The sequence below is a fragment of the Myotis daubentonii genome, chromosome 5, assembly GCF_963259705.1.
Source record: "Myotis daubentonii chromosome 5, mMyoDau2.1, whole genome shotgun sequence".
Classification (NCBI taxonomy): domain Eukaryota; kingdom Metazoa; phylum Chordata; class Mammalia; order Chiroptera; family Vespertilionidae; genus Myotis; species Myotis daubentonii.
In genome coordinates this window covers 27,708,406-27,726,441 of record NC_081844.1, presented here as the reverse complement: position 1 = coordinate 27,726,441, position 18,036 = coordinate 27,708,406, and the positions used below count along the sequence as shown (strand labels likewise).

General features: G+C 52.3%; 2 protein-coding genes across 9 annotated transcripts in view; both read right to left on the bottom strand.

Moving 5' to 3' along the window:
* Positions 1–61: 61 nt before the first annotated feature.
* Positions 62–4,303, bottom strand: EIF3G (eukaryotic translation initiation factor 3 subunit G). Its single transcript, XM_059696876.1, has 11 exons — positions 4,203–4,303; positions 4,030–4,076; positions 3,419–3,502; positions 3,221–3,309; positions 3,028–3,087; positions 2,149–2,253; positions 1,869–2,058; positions 925–1,032; positions 661–797; positions 478–584; positions 62–186 (listed from the first exon to the last, which is right to left on the bottom strand). Exons 1-11 carry the CDS (start codon positions 4,220–4,222, stop codon positions 171–173), a joined length of 963 nt encoding a protein of 320 aa, XP_059552859.1. The 5' UTR covers positions 4,223–4,303; the 3' UTR covers positions 62–170.
* A 6,591-nt stretch (positions 4,304–10,894) lies between these two features.
* The window catches only part of DNMT1 (DNA methyltransferase 1), a 41,573-nt gene continuing 34,431 nt past the window's right edge, over positions 10,895–18,036 (bottom strand). For 6 of the 8 annotated variants that reach the window (XM_059696864.1, XM_059696865.1, XM_059696871.1 and 3 more), the window contains 9 exons: positions 17,753–18,035; positions 17,052–17,193; positions 15,637–15,803; positions 15,117–15,294; positions 13,862–14,057; positions 13,387–13,550; positions 13,053–13,169; positions 11,947–12,037; positions 10,895–11,281 (listed from right to left, as the gene is read on the bottom strand). In XM_059696864.1, coding sequence (XP_059552847.1) covers positions 11,217–11,281; positions 11,947–12,037; positions 13,053–13,169; positions 13,387–13,550; positions 13,862–14,057; positions 15,117–15,294; positions 15,637–15,803; positions 17,052–17,193; positions 17,753–18,035 — 1,403 coding nt within the window. In that variant the 3' untranslated portion in view covers positions 10,895–11,216. Of the gene's footprint in view, positions 11,282–11,932; positions 12,038–13,052; positions 13,170–13,386; positions 13,551–13,861; positions 14,058–15,116; positions 15,295–15,636; positions 15,804–17,051; positions 17,194–17,752; position 18,036 lie in introns of all 8 variants that reach the window. The other 2 variants (XM_059696868.1, XM_059696870.1) reach the window with 2 other exon arrangements.

The window sequence follows — 18,036 nt, the reverse complement described above, 5'->3', positions numbered from 1 at the left end:
GGAGGGCTGCCCCCACCTGCCACAAGTGGGTGATATTCATGTATAAACAGGACACGCATAGGGCAATTGGAGCCTTTTTATTGCCCTTGGAGTTCCCTGCTTTTGGAGGTCGTCTTCTGTCGCCACAGGGTCCTGGGGCCAGGAGCCAAGCAGCAGCAGTAACAGCTGGTTTAGTTGGTGGATGGCCTAGAGAGGAAAACGGGAGTGATGAGAAGGGAGTGTAAAGTGTGGGGGCTACAGGCCCCAAAGGGAGTCCCAACCGCCACCCCCCTCCTGCCCCGTGGGGCCTCAGTGGGGGCGGGGCAGGACATATGGAGCTCAACCAGCAGTGACCAGCCTGACCCTGGATGGCAGTGGCCCCTCCTCGAGATAAAGGACAATAAATGACTTGCACCTCACAACAGGCTTGGCAATTATTCAACTGGTGTGGGGCTGTGTCAGCTGTCACATGGTGATGGGGCAGGGGAGGGGTCTTACTTGGCCCACTCAACGTTGAGGATGAGGTGGTCGTAGCCAAAGCCGGACACTCCGGCAATGGCGCGGGCAGCGTCCTCACGGCGGTGGAAGCTGATGAAGGCAAAGCCCTGGGGAAGAGGAGAAAAAAGGGCGTTCGGGGCTCAGCCAGACGGATGACCCCTCCCCTCATGGCCACCAACCCACCTTGGACTGGCCGGTGGTCTTGTCCTTCGCCAAGTAGATGCGGGAGATGGAGCCGAAGGGTCTGAAGAGCTCTTGCAGGTCTGTCTCACGGGTGTCCTCTGACAGGTTGGTGACGCGGATGGTGGCATTGTCATCGGCTGGGCATCGGGCAAGGAGAAGCAGCTGTGAGTGGCCGGGCCAGCTCGGGCCCCACCCACAGGATAATCACTGGGTGCTGGGAGGTGCCTGCCCACGGGCCATCGGCAGGGTCCCTCACTGCCTCACCTCTGCGGTTGGGCTGCATGGACTCCCCACGGCGGCTGGCCCCATCCCGCAGGCTTGGGGGCACGTACTTCCCTGTCTTGCTCTGGGCCGCCTGCACAGGCTCCAGCTCTGGAAACCAAAAGCACAGTCGGGTGAGGCCTCACCCGAGCACAGCAGAGGGACAGACCCACCCGCATCCGGTCGGTCCCTCAGAGACCTGGTGGCCATGACATAAAGGTCACATCCAGGAAACCAGCAGCACACAGAGCAAGAAGCCTTAGGTGTTAATACGGTCTGAGGAGCCCACAGGGTTGAGAGCTAGAGGAATGCCCGCCTGGGCCAACACAGGGGAACACGAGCACATGGGGCAGGACAGTCCCTGGGTCCCACACACGTCAGGAAACAAGTATGCCGCACACACAAGTCAGATGGAGACTTGTGCAAACTCAAACTCACCATCAGCAAATCACGCTGAAGGATGTGGACTATGGACAGTCACGTGTGTGAGACTATTCATAGGTGTGCGTGTGCATGCACAAAAACACGCACGGTGGCAGCCGTGTCCATGGTGGACAGACACGGCACACTCAAGTCAGGACCATCACAAAATCAGCAGAATCACAGGGGCAAGTCACATACAGCGGTCCACCATCTCCCAATCACGCACAGTGCAGTTACACACACAGGATGCACATGGGTGATTCTCACAGCCCCCAAAAGGAAGCGACAGGTGACACCACCAGCAGTCACAGCAGCCACCTGGCTAAGTCTCTCTCACACACAGAAACAGGGACTGTGACCACAGCCTTCGCAGTGCTCACGCTGTAGTGTGGACGGTGACCAGAGGTGAGGGGCACAGCCCACTCAACACAATGCAGGTGACAACCTAGGACTCACACACAGCACCTCCCCACCCCACCCCACTTCCTCCCTGACCTGCCAGCCACACCCCCAGGCCCCGTCACCTCCAGGCAGTTTCTCCTTCTCGCCGGTGGACAGGCCCAGCTGCTCAGCCAGCTCCTTCTGCATGGGCCCCAGCGTGTCCTTGTAGGGACAGCGGGTGGTCCAGTGGTCGCCCTTGCAGATCCGGCAGGACACGATCTTCTGGCCCTTGAGCTTGTTCATCGGATCCTCCTCCTCCTGGCAGTTCAGATCCTGGCAGGGCAGACGAAGGCAGCTCAGAGGGGGAAGCCACATCACCACCACCAACCTGGCGACCGCCACCCCGCCCTGTTGCCCACTTACCTCCTTGCTGGTGATAAAAGTCATGGACACATCATCGCTGACCGTGGTGGTGGCCACATTGGGTCCTGGTGGGTCAAACTCCGAGTTCCCAAACTTCTTCCAGTTCTGGGCTCAGGGCAGAGCGGGGGACAGGTCAGGACAAGGGCAGAGCAGGCAGGCCCTCCCCTCTGGACCCAGGACCCACAGGAGCCCCTTTCAGGGTGTCTTGGCCTTAAATCCCCTTCTCCACCCTCTCCAAACGCGTGCCAGACCCGTTTCATGTCAGCTCCAGGAGGCCGGGGCAGCTCTCAGCCTCATGTTTTAAATGAGCCAACGAAGCTCAGGGGGAAACAGCTACACAGCCAACACTTCCTAGGGGGCCAGGCAGGGGGTGGACCAGCTCCCAACAGGGAGTGATGCTCAGAGGGATGCAGGGTCACTCAGACTCGAGGGGCCTTGGGCTAAACAACCTGAGCCTCAGCTTCCTCCCCTACAAGGTGGGGACCACAAATGCTCCCCACCTCCCTGTGTGGCTATGGGGGTCAAAGGAGAAAACTCCTCCTACGAAGCCTATGGCAGGGTCTGGCACAAAGTGTGAAGATAACTGTGCCAAATCTATTTATCGCTATCGCTTCTTCTGCTGCGACCACCTCAGGGGAGCTCTTGACTCTGTTCCTCCTGGTAGAGAAGCCAAGCAGAGTAAGAAACAGCCTCCCCCACGCCTGGACTTTTGGGGACCCCAACAGAGTGCCAACACCCCTGGGCCTCAGTTCTCCAATAAAATAGATAAACCGGTTACACTCTTCCCTTCTAAAAACAAAGGCAGTGGGAACAAGAATTCTTCATTCCTCTGAGTCAGCCCTTAGGGACCCCCAAGCCCAGGAAGGAGCAGGGTCTTACCTTCCTCCTGGCAACTGCCTTTGAGGCCTTCCGGGTCTCGATTCTGAAGGTGCGGACAATCTGCATGGGAGAGGAGAGGGGTGGGCTTCCTGTGCCTCAAGGCTCCTGGGCCCAGGGCACCTCTGTCACCGGCCCACCCAACACATACCACCCGCCCCTGGTCCGGGTGCCCCACCTCCTCGCCCAGCCTCACCTTGAACTTCTTGCCATCTTCGTCTATCTTGTACTCGGTTACTGTCTTGATGTTCCCATTGATGACCTCCTTGGGTGCCGGAAGTGGAGCTGGAACAGGGGAGGAGGCAGAGGAACTGAGCCCTCGGCCAAGGGGGTTAGGAGGGAAGGTGGTTAAGGGGAGCGGTGGTCCAGGGATGGAGCGGAGGGTGTCACTCACCTCCTGGCAGTAGCTCGGGCTCTGGGCTCGTGTCGCCAGTGGCCAAAGGGATCCCCTTGAGGAGCTCGCTGGTGACGCATTTGTCTGTGAGAGGCAGCGTGGGGAGAGGGATGGAGTGGAGGGGCAGGAGTGCCCAAGCTAAAAAGGGAGCTTTGGGATGATGCCCAAACCAGGAGCTGAAAAAGGCAGGACGGAGGCCAGAGGACTGGCCAGGAAGCGCCCTGGGACAGCCGTGCAGGGACCCGCGAGCTGGCGGTAATCACCCGGAGCAATCGCCAGGATAGGGTCTCCCTGGCATGGAGGCAGGGGCAGGCCACCGGGGCATCTGGGCGCTGGCACAAGGCCGGAGGCAGGCTGTTACAACCCCCTCCGCGGAGCAGAGGAGCGGCTGCGGACTTGGGCGGTGGCAGGGGAGGAAGAGGGGCTGGGGCCAGGGCACATCGGGACCTGGCGAGCCTGGCCATGTAAGGATGGCGCGGGCAGAGCGGGCTGTGAAGGGAAATGCGGGGTCTGACGGCGGTGACGAGGTGGGGGGCTGGAGCGGGCGGCAGTGGCCGGGCTGGGGGGGGGGGGGGGGGCCGCGGCGCCCCGGGGCGACCCGGCGAACTCACCGTCCTCTACCTCCTCCTCTACCTGGTCGGCCCAGCTGGGCTTCGAACTGCGGGGACAAGTTTGCAGAGTCAGCGAGGCCTGGCTCCCGCCGCCGCAGCTCGCCCAGGCCCCAGACACCCTCTAGGGCACCCCCAAGTCGCCTCCCGGCCCCTCTCCCCGGCCCTCAACTCACTCAAAGTCTCCGGTGGGCATTGCAGAACTCTTCCACGCAGCCCAGGCCCGGGCCAGAGACCGGAAGTACGGGGGAACAAGACTTCCGGTGCGTGGCCTACACCAGCCCGCCGCAGCGCCCACAGCGCCCCCTGCAGCCAGGGATGCCCGCTGTGCGAGCGGCTGGGCGCTGGGACCCAAGCAGGTAGGAGCAGACGCGTATCTCAGGGCTTAACCGATTACCTTTTAAAAAAATTTTAAATCCCAGACAAGAAAAGGACTAAAGGAAAACACACAAGAAAAAAAGTAAAAAAGAAAAAGAACCAAAGGGATTTATCACCGCCAAACCAGTATTACAAGAAATGTTAAAGGGACTTCTTCAGGAGCATGAAAGAAAAAATATAAAAATATGAATAATAGAATGGCAGTAACAACATACCTATAGAAAACTACTTTAAGTGAAAATTAATTAAGTGATCCAATCAAAAGACATAGGGTAGCTGAGTGGGTAAGAAAACAAGACCCTTACATATGCTGCCTACGCGAGACCTGCTTCAGATTGCAAGACACAGAGACGAAAGTAAAGGGATGGAAAAAGATATTTAAAGCAAATGGAAACAAAAGAAAAGCTGTGGTAGCAAGACTTATACCACACAACATAGGTTTTCTTTTTGTAATCTCACACGAGGGTGGTGAATTTTCCACTGATTTTTGTTTTAGAGCGAGTGGGAGGGAGGGAGAGAAGGAGAGAGAGAGAGAGAGAGAGAGAGAGAGAGAGAGAGAGATTGGTTGCCTCCCACACTCACCCCAACCGGGGAATTGAACCCATGACCCTTCAGTGTGGGCAAATGCTCTAACCACTTAGCAACACTGGCCAGGGCCAAACTAGACTTTAAAACAAAGGCTATAACAAGAGAAAAGAGAGACCCAACAAGTCCACCTCTGAGAATTTATCCTAAGAAACCCAAAACCCTAATTCAAAAAGACATGCTTGGGTGCGAAGAGATCAACCAAAGAACTTGTATTCATAAGCCATGGACATAGACAATAGGGTGGTGAAAGCCTGGGTGGGGGCTGGGGGCGGGCTAGAAGAGGTCAATGGGGAAAAAGGGGGACATATGTAATATTTTCAACAATAAAGATTTTTTTAAAAAAGACATGCACCCCCATGTCCACTGCAGCATTATTTACAATGGCCAGATACCAAAGCAACCTAAATGTCCATCAATAGAAGAATGGATAGAGAAGAGGTGGCACATATATACAATAGAATATTACTCCACCATAAAAAAGAGTTAAATCTTGCTATTTGCAACACCATAAATGAACCTAGAGGGTATTATGCTAAGTGAAATAAGTCAGACAGAGAAAGACAAATACCACATGATTTCACTTATGTGTGGAACCTGGAAAACAAAACAAATGAACGAACAAAACAGAAACAAACTCATAGATACAGAGAACAGACTATTGGTTATCAGATGGGAGGGGGACGGCGTTGGTGGTATAGTGATGAGCATAGCTGCCTTCCAGATGGGAGGGGATTGTGGGGATGTGTGAAAAGGGCCAAGGCATTAAGTTGTGCAAATTGCCAGTTATAAAAACAGTCACAGAGATGTAAAGAACAGGGAATGTAGTCAATAATATTGTAATGACTACGCCTGGGTCAGATGGGCACTACATTTATTTATCAGGGGGATCACGTTGTGAGTTATATAAACATCTAATCACTATGTTACACACATGAAACTAATGTAATGTTGTGTGTCAACTGCAATTTAAAAATAAAAAATTATTTTAAATTTTTAACTGTCAATTATACCTCAATAAAAATAATAAAATAAATAATACTACCAATAAAGCTCATTCATTGAGCACGTACTGTGCTTAATGAATCACTTCCATTTTGCAGCTGAAAAAAACTAAAGCTAGTCTTCCTTGTCCGGAGAGAACTTCTCTGGTTCAGATGAGCCAGATGTCAAGTGGCCCCCTCAACCACTCTCCCTTCTTTCCTTTGCAACATGCTTGGCTCTCTGATATCATCTTTTCCATTTATTTGTTTATTGTTCAGCTCTCCCTTTAGGGCATGCATTCTTTTAAAAAAAAAAAAATATATATATATATATATATATATATATATATATATATATATATATATATTATTGATTTTTTACAGAGAGGAAGGGAGAGAGATAGAGAGTTAGAAACATCGATGAGAGAGAAACATCAATCAGCCGCCTCCTGCACACCCCCTACTGGGGATGTGCCCGCAACCCAGGTACATGCCCTTGACCGGAATCGAACCTGGGACCCTTCAGTCCGCAGGCCGACGCTCTATCCACTGAGCCAAACCGGTTTTGGCTAAAAAATATATATTTTTATTTATTTGAGAGAGGAAGGGAGAGGGAGTGGGAGATAGAAACACCAATGATGAGAGAGAATCATTGTTTGGCCGCCTCCTGCATGCCCCACACTGGGGATAAAGCCTGTAACCCAGGCATGTGCCCTAAACAGGAATTGGACCCTGGCTTCCTGGTTCATAGGTTGACACCCAACCACGGAGCCATGCTGGCCGGGCAGGACATACATTCTCAATGTGGTCGACATGGCTCCCACGGGGGCCAAAATTAATTCTTGGGGGGCAAAAAAACCCTCAAATACTACAGTGGCTTGTGGCCTTCTAAAGCCAACCAACTCCCCCAAAATTTAAATAAAGCCAACCCATCCAAATAAGTATTTAAATTCCATAATTAGAGAGAAATGGAATATAATTGGATTGAAATTGATTTAAATTTCGAGATAATTCCATTTTTCCCTTTAGAAGGGCAATGATGAAAAAAAGTTTGAGAAACACTGCTCTAGAACGTCTGCCGCAGAAAGCAAACATTTGCCTGCTTTGCTCACCTCTGGGTCCCCAGCACCCACAGGGTACTTGCTCAGTTAATGGGCGTTTGGGGCGGGGTGGGAACCATACTATAAAGGATTTTTAAACCACACTAAAGAATGTAGGCTCTTTACCCTATAGGCTGTGGGTGGGGGTGAAGTCACTGACATATTCTGAGTGGTAACCCAGTGTGACCAGATGTTCTTGTGAGAAAGATTATTCTGGAAGCTTGAAGAGGATAGAGTGGAAAGGATGAATTAGCAAGAGGCCTGAAGGAGACTGGGGAGATTAGTGAAAGAAAGAGGGTGGTCTGGAAATAGGGATGAAAATATAAAGTTTGTACAAAGAAGCAATGCACATGTGTGCACTTGTTCAAACTTACTCCAAGAAATGCAAAATCCAAACAACATAACAATGGGGAAACTTTTAAAATGTGATGTTACCCAATAGTAGCAAAGATGTAGAGAAGCATTCACACACTTTGTCAGGGCATGAAATTAGGCAAACTTTTTTGGATTGAAATTTGACATCTACTAAAACTTGAACTGCACAGATGTCTTTTCCTTTGAGCCAGGTGGTAATTCAACCTGTGATGAAAACTTGTAAATGTTTGCAAAGATGTGAGAATATGATATCCACGCAGTATTGTTCATGATAGCAAAGCCCAGAAACCCCCAGGTCTCCATTCATAGGGGCTGCTTAAACAGATTGAAATATACTCTGCCATAATCGATGAGATGTTAGGAGGCCTTTAAGGAAGTAAATCCATTTGTGTTCATGTTCAAACAAAAGCCAAGGTAAGAGGAGGAAGCAAGATGTAAAATGGCATATATTATGGGAACCAATTTGTGTAAATTTTTAATAGCGTATAGATATGTAGATGTATGCATATCAGAAAAGGAATATCAAATTGTTCCTGAGGGATGCTTTGAGAGGAAGGCATCAGGGGAGAAAAGCTTCTTTTTTAGCCTTTTCTGTTACATTTAAAGTTTTTACCATGTGTATGTATTATTTTGATTTAAATGTAAATAGATACATAAATATGAAATCATTTACTTTATATACATTAGATATTAATATGTAGTATGTACTTATGTAATACATGTGAGATGTAACATGTGCATGTATTTTTTATTTTTTTATTAATTTTAGAGGAGAGAGAGGAAGGGGAGGGCTAGAGAGATAGAAACATCAAAAGAACCTGTAATCTGGGCATGTGCCGACCTGGAATTGAACTGGTGACCTCTTGGTTCCTAGGTTGATGCTCAACCATGGAGCAGGAGGCAGCTGATCAATGATTCTCTCTCTTCATTGATGTTTCTATATCTCTCTCCCTTTCTCTTCCTCTCTGAAATCAATAAAAATATATATTTTGCCTGAACCAGTTTGGCTCAGTGGATAGAGCATCCGCCTGCAGACTGAAGGGTCCCAGGTTTGATTCTGGTCAGGGACATGTGCCTTGGTTGCAGGCACATCCCCAGTGGGGAGTGTGCTGGAGGCAGCTGATCGATGTTTCTCTCTCACCCATGTTTCTAACTCTCTATCCCTCTCCCCTCCTCTCTGTAAAAAAAATCAATAAATATATTAAAGAAATAAAAACATATTTTTAAAAAGACTGGAAAACAAAGACTATGCAACCATCATGAATAAAAACTTAGCTAGATGTTGCTTCCATACACGTACCAACCCTGGAGAGAAACTGCGCTGCCCAGGTAAGATTAGCCACTAAACATGGGTGCTTCTGGATGTTTCCATTGGGCCTCATCTTTACTTCCCCTTTTTGTCTTTTTCTGTATGAAATACTTTTGTTGTTGTTGTTAATCCTGACCCGAGGATATTTTTTCCATTGCTTTTTATTTTTTCTTTATTAAGGTATTACATATGTGCCCTTATCCCTCCCATTATCCCCCCCCCCCCCCCCGAGGCAGGGAAGGCCTTTCTAAACAAGCAGAGAAATATACATCTAATCCCTAAAAATAGAGTCAATATGGCAAAGATATGACTCAAGATGAAAGCAACACACGCAGAGGTAAAAAATCCAATGCCAGAACAGCTCCCAAAGACAAAGTCCATGCACCTCAGAGGAGGAACGGGTCCTGTGGCCAGCAGACACATGGAGTGTGGAATCACTCCTTACAAAACGCTGAGGAGGCGTTCTCTCCTCCCCTGACAAGGACTAAGGGGTCAAGGGCAGGGCAGGCTGAAGGAAGTTGGTATTGTGGGAGGGGCAGCCACATGCTCTGTAACGGAAATAGGAACCCTTTTGTACTCGATAATCTCAGAACCTCTTGAGACAGTTCCCTGAGATGATGGAAGAGAATATGTCGGTGCAGTGCTGTTTGCAGCAGAGGCCAACACCTAACTACTCACCAGAAGGAATTTGGCGAGTTTAGCACTTGCATTACATTTAGTCCTTTAGTCTAGAAGACCTGGGCTCCTAGTGGGCGTTACAGGCGAAGGGCCTCCGAGGGCACCAGGTGTGAAAGTGCACGTGCAGGTCGAGCAGCAGGTGCCACTTACCCTCCTCCTGGTGGCCCTCAGGTCACGGGGCTGGTGATGGACGCTTCTTCGTCTGCTTCTGCTTTTTTTTTTTTTCTTTAAATATATTTTTAATTGATTTTTTACAGAGAGGAGGGGGGGAGATAGAGAGTTAGAAACATCGATGAGAGAGAAACATCGATCAGCCGCCTCCTGCACATCTCCCACTGGGGATGTGCCTGCAACCCAGGTACATGCCCTTGACCGGAATCGAACCTGGGACCTCTCAGTCCACAGGCCGACGCTCTATCCACCGAGCCAAACCAGTTTCGGCCTGCTTCTGCTTTGCTGGTGTCTTATAGCAAGTCCTTCCCCAAAAATAAACCAAGGAGAAGTTTTGTTCACCTTAGAATTCAGGACTGAGTTAGGCTGGAGGCCCAGAAAGCCCACCTCCAGGTTCTTCTTCTTTTTTTAAAATATATTTTATTGAGTTTTTACAGAGAGGAAGGGAGAGGGATAGTTAGAAACAGCGATGAGAAACATCGATCAGCTGCCTCCTGCACACTCCCCACTGGGGATGTGCCAGTGACCAAGGTACATGCCCTTGACTGGAATCGAACCTGGGACCCTTCAGTCTGCAGGCCGATGCTCTATCCACTGAGCCAAACAAGTCAGGGCCCACCTCCAGGTTCTTAAGCAAATAAGGGGTTTGTCTGGGGTGGCAGGCCAGGGCTCCAACTAACTTTTTTGTTAATCCTCACCTGAGGATATTTTTCCCATTGTTTTTTAACAGCGATTGGGAGGGAGGGGGAGAAACACTGAGGCGAGAGAGACACACACGCATTGGTTGATTGACTCCCACACACATACCCCAACTGGGGCAGGGGATCAAACCTGCAACCCAGGTACGTGTCCTTGACTGGGAATCAAACCCATGATCCTTCCGTGTGTGGGCCAACACTCTAACCACTGGGGGTGGCAGCCAGGGCTCCTCTCTCCTTGCTCCACCACCCATGCCAGGGGCTTCTGTTCCCATGGTCACAAGAAGGCAGCTGCACGGCCAGGGGCTACGGCCACTCCAAAGGCCTGCAAGGCCATGGGTTAGGCCAACCAAGACTATCCCTTTAAAAGGCCTCCCTGGGAGCTACACCAGCGAGTTCCACTGCAGCTCACTGGCCAGAACTAAGTCCCACAAGTTAACCCCCACCCTCCCACACACGCACGGGACACCTGAAATGATCTAACTCCATACAAACGCCTCTGTGGGCCCCTCAGCACTAAGGAACCCCTTCTCCTTCAGCCTCAGCTAAGAGGCGGCCAGAAGCTCCCTGTACATGAGTCACCACCCCAGATGGTTTATAGGAGCGATTTATTTGAAGAAATATTACAACATATAAAAACTACATAAAGTCTTAATTTCCACTCATACAGTGGTAAATTTGATATAATGCATAATAAAAAACTTTTAAAATCCAGAATGCACAAAGTACTGCACAATTCGATCACTAAGTCATTAGTTGGTAAGCAAACCTTACAGAACAGCTTCATGTCAGCCAAGGCCACAAACACCGTGTACAACACATTTGAACTGACAGATTTCAACATGTTAAAAACACAACATCAGTGCACATTGGGGATCCCTGGTGCCAGAAACACGGGCGCGGGAGCGGGAAACTAATCCTCGGCAGTTTTCTCCTCCTCGATAGTTTTCTCCTCGATAGTTTTCTCCTCGATTTTAACTAAGGAGAAAGAAAAGGGAAGTCACCACAGGGAATCTATACATCAGACTACAACAGGCGAACATCACAGACACATTAAGTCAGGAGCTACCTTAATGCGCAGGCGTCGGTGTTAGGGGCCGACTGTAAAAGAACTGTATCAGCTCTGCATGAACATTCTGAGCGTGCTCAAAGGTGCTCCCTAGCGTTTCCAGACTGCCTGCGTTAGAGGCTGGGGAGGCCCACCGGCAGGACAGGGGAAAGTGCCCCAAGACCCACCCGCTCACTGTGTGCCGGGTCTGTTCTGAGCACTTAACATGTGTGACTCGTTCCATCTCGTGGCAGCCCAGAGAGAAATGAGGCCACTCGGGAGCGTGTGCGACTCGCCCAAGCTCCAGAGCCTAGCAGTGACGGCAAACCTATGACACGTGTCAGAGGTGACACGCGAACTCATTTTTTTGGTTGATTTTTCTTTGTTAAATGGCATTTAAATATATAAAATGAATATCAAAAATATAAGTCTTTGTTTTACTATGGTTGCGAATATCAAAAAATTTCTATTATGTGACACGGCACCAGAGTTAAGTTAGGGTTTTTCAAAATGCTGACACGCCGAGCTCAAAAGGTTCGCCATCACTGGCCTAGAGTTATATCCTGCCTGCCTCAGCCCACCCACCTCACCATACCTGAGGCACTCTCTTGAGCCTTGGCCAACATACAGCGCTTGATCTCCAAGCCAATGGCTTTGGCCAGGGGTGGCGGCACGGCGTTACCCACCTGCAGGAGGGAAGGAGGGCAATGCCGAGTTTGGCACAGCTAGGGTCAGCGCCAGCCTCCACTCAGCACTGTGATGAGGACACTGGGCCCCTGGCCTCATGCTCACAGGGTCCCCAAAGCCCTTCCACCACGATAACCCCTCGCTCGGCCCTGCCCATCAGCTCATCCTCCCACCCCCAACACCAACCTGTCTAGAACCACCCACAGAGAAGGGGGCCATTAAAGGGCAAAGATCCAGATGTGGAAGCCACCTTGCTTCACTTTAGCTGAGTAGCTGCTTTCAGAGAACAGGACTGGGGGTTAAGGAGTGAAATGGGTTTTCTACTATGACCCCCAGGCGCTCTTAGCTTGTTAAGCCATGTGTGTGCATTACTTGGACGGAAATACGTTCAATTAAGAAGCCAACCTGACCTGGCCAGTGTTGCTCAGTGGTTGGAGCATTGGACCGTGCACCGAAGGGTCACGGGTTCAATTCCCAGTCATGGGAACGGAACGTACCTGGGTTGCAGGTTTAATTCCCTGGCCCGTCAGGGTACGTGCCAGAGGCAACCAATTAATGTAATGTGTCTCTCACATTGGTGTGTGTGTCTCCCCTCTCCCTTCCATTCTCTAAAAATCAATGGATGGGAAAAAATATATCCTGGGGTAAGGATTAAAAAAAAAAAGCCAACCTAACAACACCCTAAGAATCAGTGAGGAACTGTTGGTCCATCTTAACCCTTAGCAACAGTGACTTTTCACCACCAGACATTTAGTCTGCGCCGTCTCTGAAGTTCACTGTAGTGAAACTTGCCTTTTGGGGTAAATCTGCCTCAGAGCAGCAACCAACATGCTTAGCCCGTGAGCACTGGGCCCAGGGACAGGGACCCTCTGTCCTGGTCGTGCCCCCGCTGGGCCTACTGAGGCCAAACAGCACCCCGTGTGAGCTGTGCCCTCTGCTGAACCGCTCTCTACCCTGCTCAAGGGTAGAGAGGGCCTCCTTCCTGTCTGCCCTGCTCAAGGCCACGCCACTGACCTGCCGGTGCTTGTCCAGGATATTGCCAAACAGCCTGTAGGTGTCCGGGAAGCCCTGGGAGCGAGCACACTCCCGCACGCTCACCACACGGTGCTGCTCAGGGTGAAGCACGCGGCCCTGGGGGCGAGAGGCATGGTGGGGCCGGGGCACAAGACCGGCCACTGTGGGCAGGCTGGGGAACTACGCCCGGAGAAGTCCAGCTTTCGGCCTCAGCCGGTGAGCCCGTCTCCTCAGCACCAAGGCGGGAAGTGAGGAGTGCTGACTCCTGACAGGCCACTCCACCTCAGCCCGTGCCTGTCCCCTTCCCAGGCCTGACCCGGGGCCTCCATCCTACCTGCTTGCCCATGGGCTCGGGGTTGGTGACAGTTGTGCTGAAGAAGCCATCCCACTCGAGCCGCCCATAGAGGCCGGCCCAATGGTTGTGCCTGTTCCCGGTGTGGGGCAGGCACCAGGGGATGAGGGTGTTGAACTGTCTGGCCGTGGAGTCGCAGGCTTTGCCTGTTGGAAGAGACGGCTGCAATGAGGCTGAGGTTCCAGAACAAGAGGCCCGGGAAGTACCCACAGCATTCAGTCCCCCCGGGGACAGAGCAGCAACAGGCCCTGTTCCTGGGCACAGCTTCCACAATGCGGACCCCAGGCTTGCCCCACCCAGGGCCACTGGGTTAGTGAGCAGCAGCACCAGGATCTCCTCTGGGAGACCCCCGCTGACAGTGCTTTCACCCGGCTGGCTGCTGTGGGAACCAGGACCTGAGGGGCTGGGCTTCAGGGTACGCGGAGGGAAGCCACATCCGGGCACACGGGGGTCTCACCGCTCGCACAGGAGCAGACCCCTCGGAGGGCCCCCTTGCTGCTGCAGCCGTTCTTCCGGTCGTGGTAGGTGTACCGCAGCTTCCTGGTCATGGTGCCGTCTGAGAGCCGTACCTCGATGTTAGGCAGGTCACGCCAGTCTGAGCCCGGAGCCAGAGGGACATGCCGCATGCGGGCGGCCACCAATGCGCTCATGTCCTAGAAGTGTGGCAAGGCCCAGCTGTCACCCAGCTCAGGGGGCATCTGCAGTGGCCTGGGCACCACTGCTCTAGGCACTGGGACCACCACCACAACCAGGAACCCCCAAGGGGCTTACATCCCATTTGGGCAGACAGTTACCTGAATGAACAGCTTAGGGATTACACATGTGCCAGGAGACAGAGCAGGGATGCAGAATAATGTGGGGGGAACAGGTGAGGAATAGCTTAGGGCAAGTGGGGGGAGGGTGCCTGAGCTGAGCCCTGCTGTATTAGGAGCCAGCAGCTGGGGGCACAAAAGGCCAGGTTTGGCGTATCTGGGACAACATGCAGAGAACTGGAATGGCGAGAGAGGTCAGTCAGAGGAGGACAGTGACATTCTGGGCCTATTCCAGGAAGAGCAAGAGCTCTGATTGATGCTTTATATGATTACACTAGAGGCCCAGTGCACGAAATTCATGCACGGGTAGGGTCCCTAGGCCTGGCCGGCAATTAGGACCCATCAGCTCCCCATCCCTCCTCCTTCTCTCACTCCCTCAGTGCCCCCCCCCCCCCCACCGCTGGTCACCTGTCATGTTTCGCACTGCCCTCTGGTGGTCAGCACACATCATAGTGAGCAATCTCCCAAGGGGGCACTTTGCATATATATATATATATATATATATATATATATATATATATATATATATATATATATGCTGCAGAGGCATAGGGGATGGGGGCAAGAATGTGGTGATTTGGGCTTGGCCTGTGTGGCTCTGTGGTTGAGCACTGACCTATGAATATGGTTTGATTCCACGTCAGGGCACATGCCTAGGTTGTGGGCTCAGTCCCCAGTGTGGGGAGTGCAGGAGGCAGGTAATCAATAACTCTCATCACTGATGTTTCTCTCTCTCCCTTCCTCTCTAAAAATGACAGTGATTTGGGTTGGGAGCCAGGAGCATGAAGCTGGAGGGGCTAGGATCAGACCCTGCTTCCCACCCCAAGCCTTGGCTGGGCTCCCCCCAGGTCTGTCCCTGTGAGGCAGCTGGAAGGAGGGCCCTCTGTGGGGCAATGTTACCTTACAGATGTGGTCCCTGAGGATAGGCTGGTACTGCGAGCCCCGGAGCTGCCTCTGGAACCAGGACTGGGGCTCCCCGTTGTACGAGATCTCCAGCGCTGAAGCCCCATTCCGGATCTCAGGAAGGTCAGACATTGTGTCCCGCACGGTGATGGTTCGGAACGGACATGAGCTCAGCCTGCAATAGAGAATGGCGCTTCTGGGGACACATACTGCCGCTGTCCATCGAGTCACAGCTGCCATCTCCTGACGGCTGGCACTGCCCTCTCTAGCGAGGACAACCCAGCTCAGAGGTCAAAGGGCTGCCTGAGGTCACACAAACAGCATTCTTCTTAGACGGTCTGGGAAGGGGACAGGCTACACTGGGCTCTGCTAATGACTACAGCCAGGCATCTGGCCGCTGCTCTGCATGCGGTGCTCACTCAGCCGGAACTTGGGACTGGAAGTGGCAGAGTGCCGACGCCAAGCTTTCCCGGGGATGCCCACAGACACTGGCGCAGCAGGGTGAGGGGGCTCCTACCTAGTTACGTTGCTGACGAACTTCTTGTCGTCCACCACGACGCTCAGCTGGCAGGCCCGGGGTGCGAACACGTGCAGCGGCTCTGGGAAGAGGGGGAGCTTCTCCCCAGGGGCCGCAGCCAGGATAATAGCTCGCCTCCGTGTCTGGGCCACGCCGTACTGACCAGCCTGTGCACAGGAGAGCCACACACACAGGGTCAACTGGCAACTCCACTGGCTGAACCAAGGTCTGGGGTCAGTGACACCCCACTTCCTGGAGTGGCTGGCTGCTGCACAGCTCACCCGGAAAACCCCCAATGAATCCAGCAAGTTTACTCCCGATAAGTGAGACCAGCCCTGCTCAGTAGTTGTTGGTTAGAGCATCATCCTGATACACCAAGGTTGTGGGTTCGATCCCCGTCAGGGCACATAAGAGAATCAACCAACGAATGCATAAATAAGTGGAACAACAGACCAATGTTTCTCTCTCCCTAAAATCAATTTTGGAAAGAAAAAAAAAGTGAGACTAGATGAGAGAACCCGAGTCCAGGTGGTGACCATTGGAGAAGATGGAAGTGAACCCGGCTCCTTACAGAGCACCAGAAGGAGCCCCATGGTGTCAGCACTTGTGGAGAAGAGACTGCAGAGCCCAGACAGCCATGGATACAGGGTCAGAGAACACGGCCGCCAAGCAGGCTTGACCGTGAGCCTGGAGCCCCCCGAGGCTGAACTGGGGAGAGCTGTGCGGCCCTGGCACTCCCTCACTCATGGCTTCCCAGCCAACCTTCTCTCCCTTCTCAATAGCCATCTCAGTGTTAGTTAAGCCAACAATGCCTGAATGGATACAGTGGCTGCTTTCAGGTAAGGCCTACTCCTTATGGGTCATCCCAAATCTTTACCCCTGCCACTGGTAGCCACTGGGAGTGAGACCTTTTACTCTCTCTAGGTGTTTGAATGCACATGTGCTCACCCAAAGGAAACATTCGTTTTTACCCTGTAACAGCTTGGTCTATGTGTGGTTCTGCCAACCTGGCCTCACCCACCCTTCTGTGGAGATCTAGCTGCTGCCCGAGTATCAGACTCATCCACCACGTGCCCTATTCAGGAAAAAGGGCTGGAAACAAAGCAGCCAAGAGCTCCCTTGCATGCAGTCCCTGCTCAGTTACACAGGAGGATGCAGCTCTACCAAGACCCAAAGGGGCGGGCCTGATGGGACACCGGCTCTGAGCTTTCAGACCTGAATGCTGCAGGCTTCACAGGGGTGGGTGCGGCCTCACAGCCATCGCCCTCTCCTTGCCAGCCAGCAGGCTGCCCTCCCAGGTCTGACCCTTTGAGGCTATTTTCAGTTGAAGACAGTTTGCTGCAGTCCAGGGACTGCTGACCCTCCTCCCGCCCACATTCACCCTCCCGTCTCTGCCCCATTCCCCGGGAGCCCACCTGCAACACGCCAAAGGTGCACTGATAGCCCATGCGGACCAGGCAGCGGAGAGTGAGCTTTAGGACCATGGAGCGCTTGAAGGACACGAAGTTCCTGACGTTCTCCAGGAGGAAGTACCGCGGCCGGTAGTAGTCACAGTAGCTGTAGAAGGCAGGCGAGACCACCAGTCACCATGTGGATCGAGATAAAAAAGGACCCGCTCGCCGAAACCGGTTTGGCTCAGTGGATAGAGCATCGGCCTGCGGACTGAAGGGTCCCGGGTTCGATTCCGGTCAAGGGCATGTACTTGGGTTGCGGGCACATCCCCTAGTAGGAGATGTGCAAGAGGCAGCTGATCGATGTTTCTCTCTCATCGATGTTTCTGACTCTCTATCTCTCTCCCTTCCTCTCTGTAAAAAAAAAATCAATAAAATATAAAAAAAAAAAAAGAAAGAAAAAAAGAGAAAAAAAAAAGAAAAAGAAAAAAAAAAAGGACCCGCTCGACCAAAAGCCATTCCCAAAAGGTCAATGTTTGGCCGTCAAGAAGCGGGACCCCCAACTCTTAAGGTCTCTGACCAGCGGAATGCTTCACCTCGGCACATGGCCTTCAGCAGCTGCAAAGGCTACAGCAGTGACTGGTCAGCGGGCACATCAGCATCCAGCCCCAGGGGTGGCTGTCTAGTTACCCGTGTGAGCACTGAACAGAACCTGCTCCGCTTACCTGAGGAAAGAGACCACCAGGGAGTTCTTGAACTTGGAGTAGGTGCGAGAGTTGAAGCGGTTCATGCCACTGAAGCCTTGGCAGGGTGGCCCGCCGCACAGCATCTCCACGTCTCCCTTCTGAGGCAGCTTCTGGCCAAGGGAGTTGGTCACCTCTCCGGCCATGACCAGCTTCAGCAGGACATTGCAGTCCTCCGTGAACACGGTGGACCCGGGGTTGTTCAGCCGGAACGCCTGGGCCGCGGGGTCCCACATTTCAATGGCCCACAGTGTTTGTGAGATGCC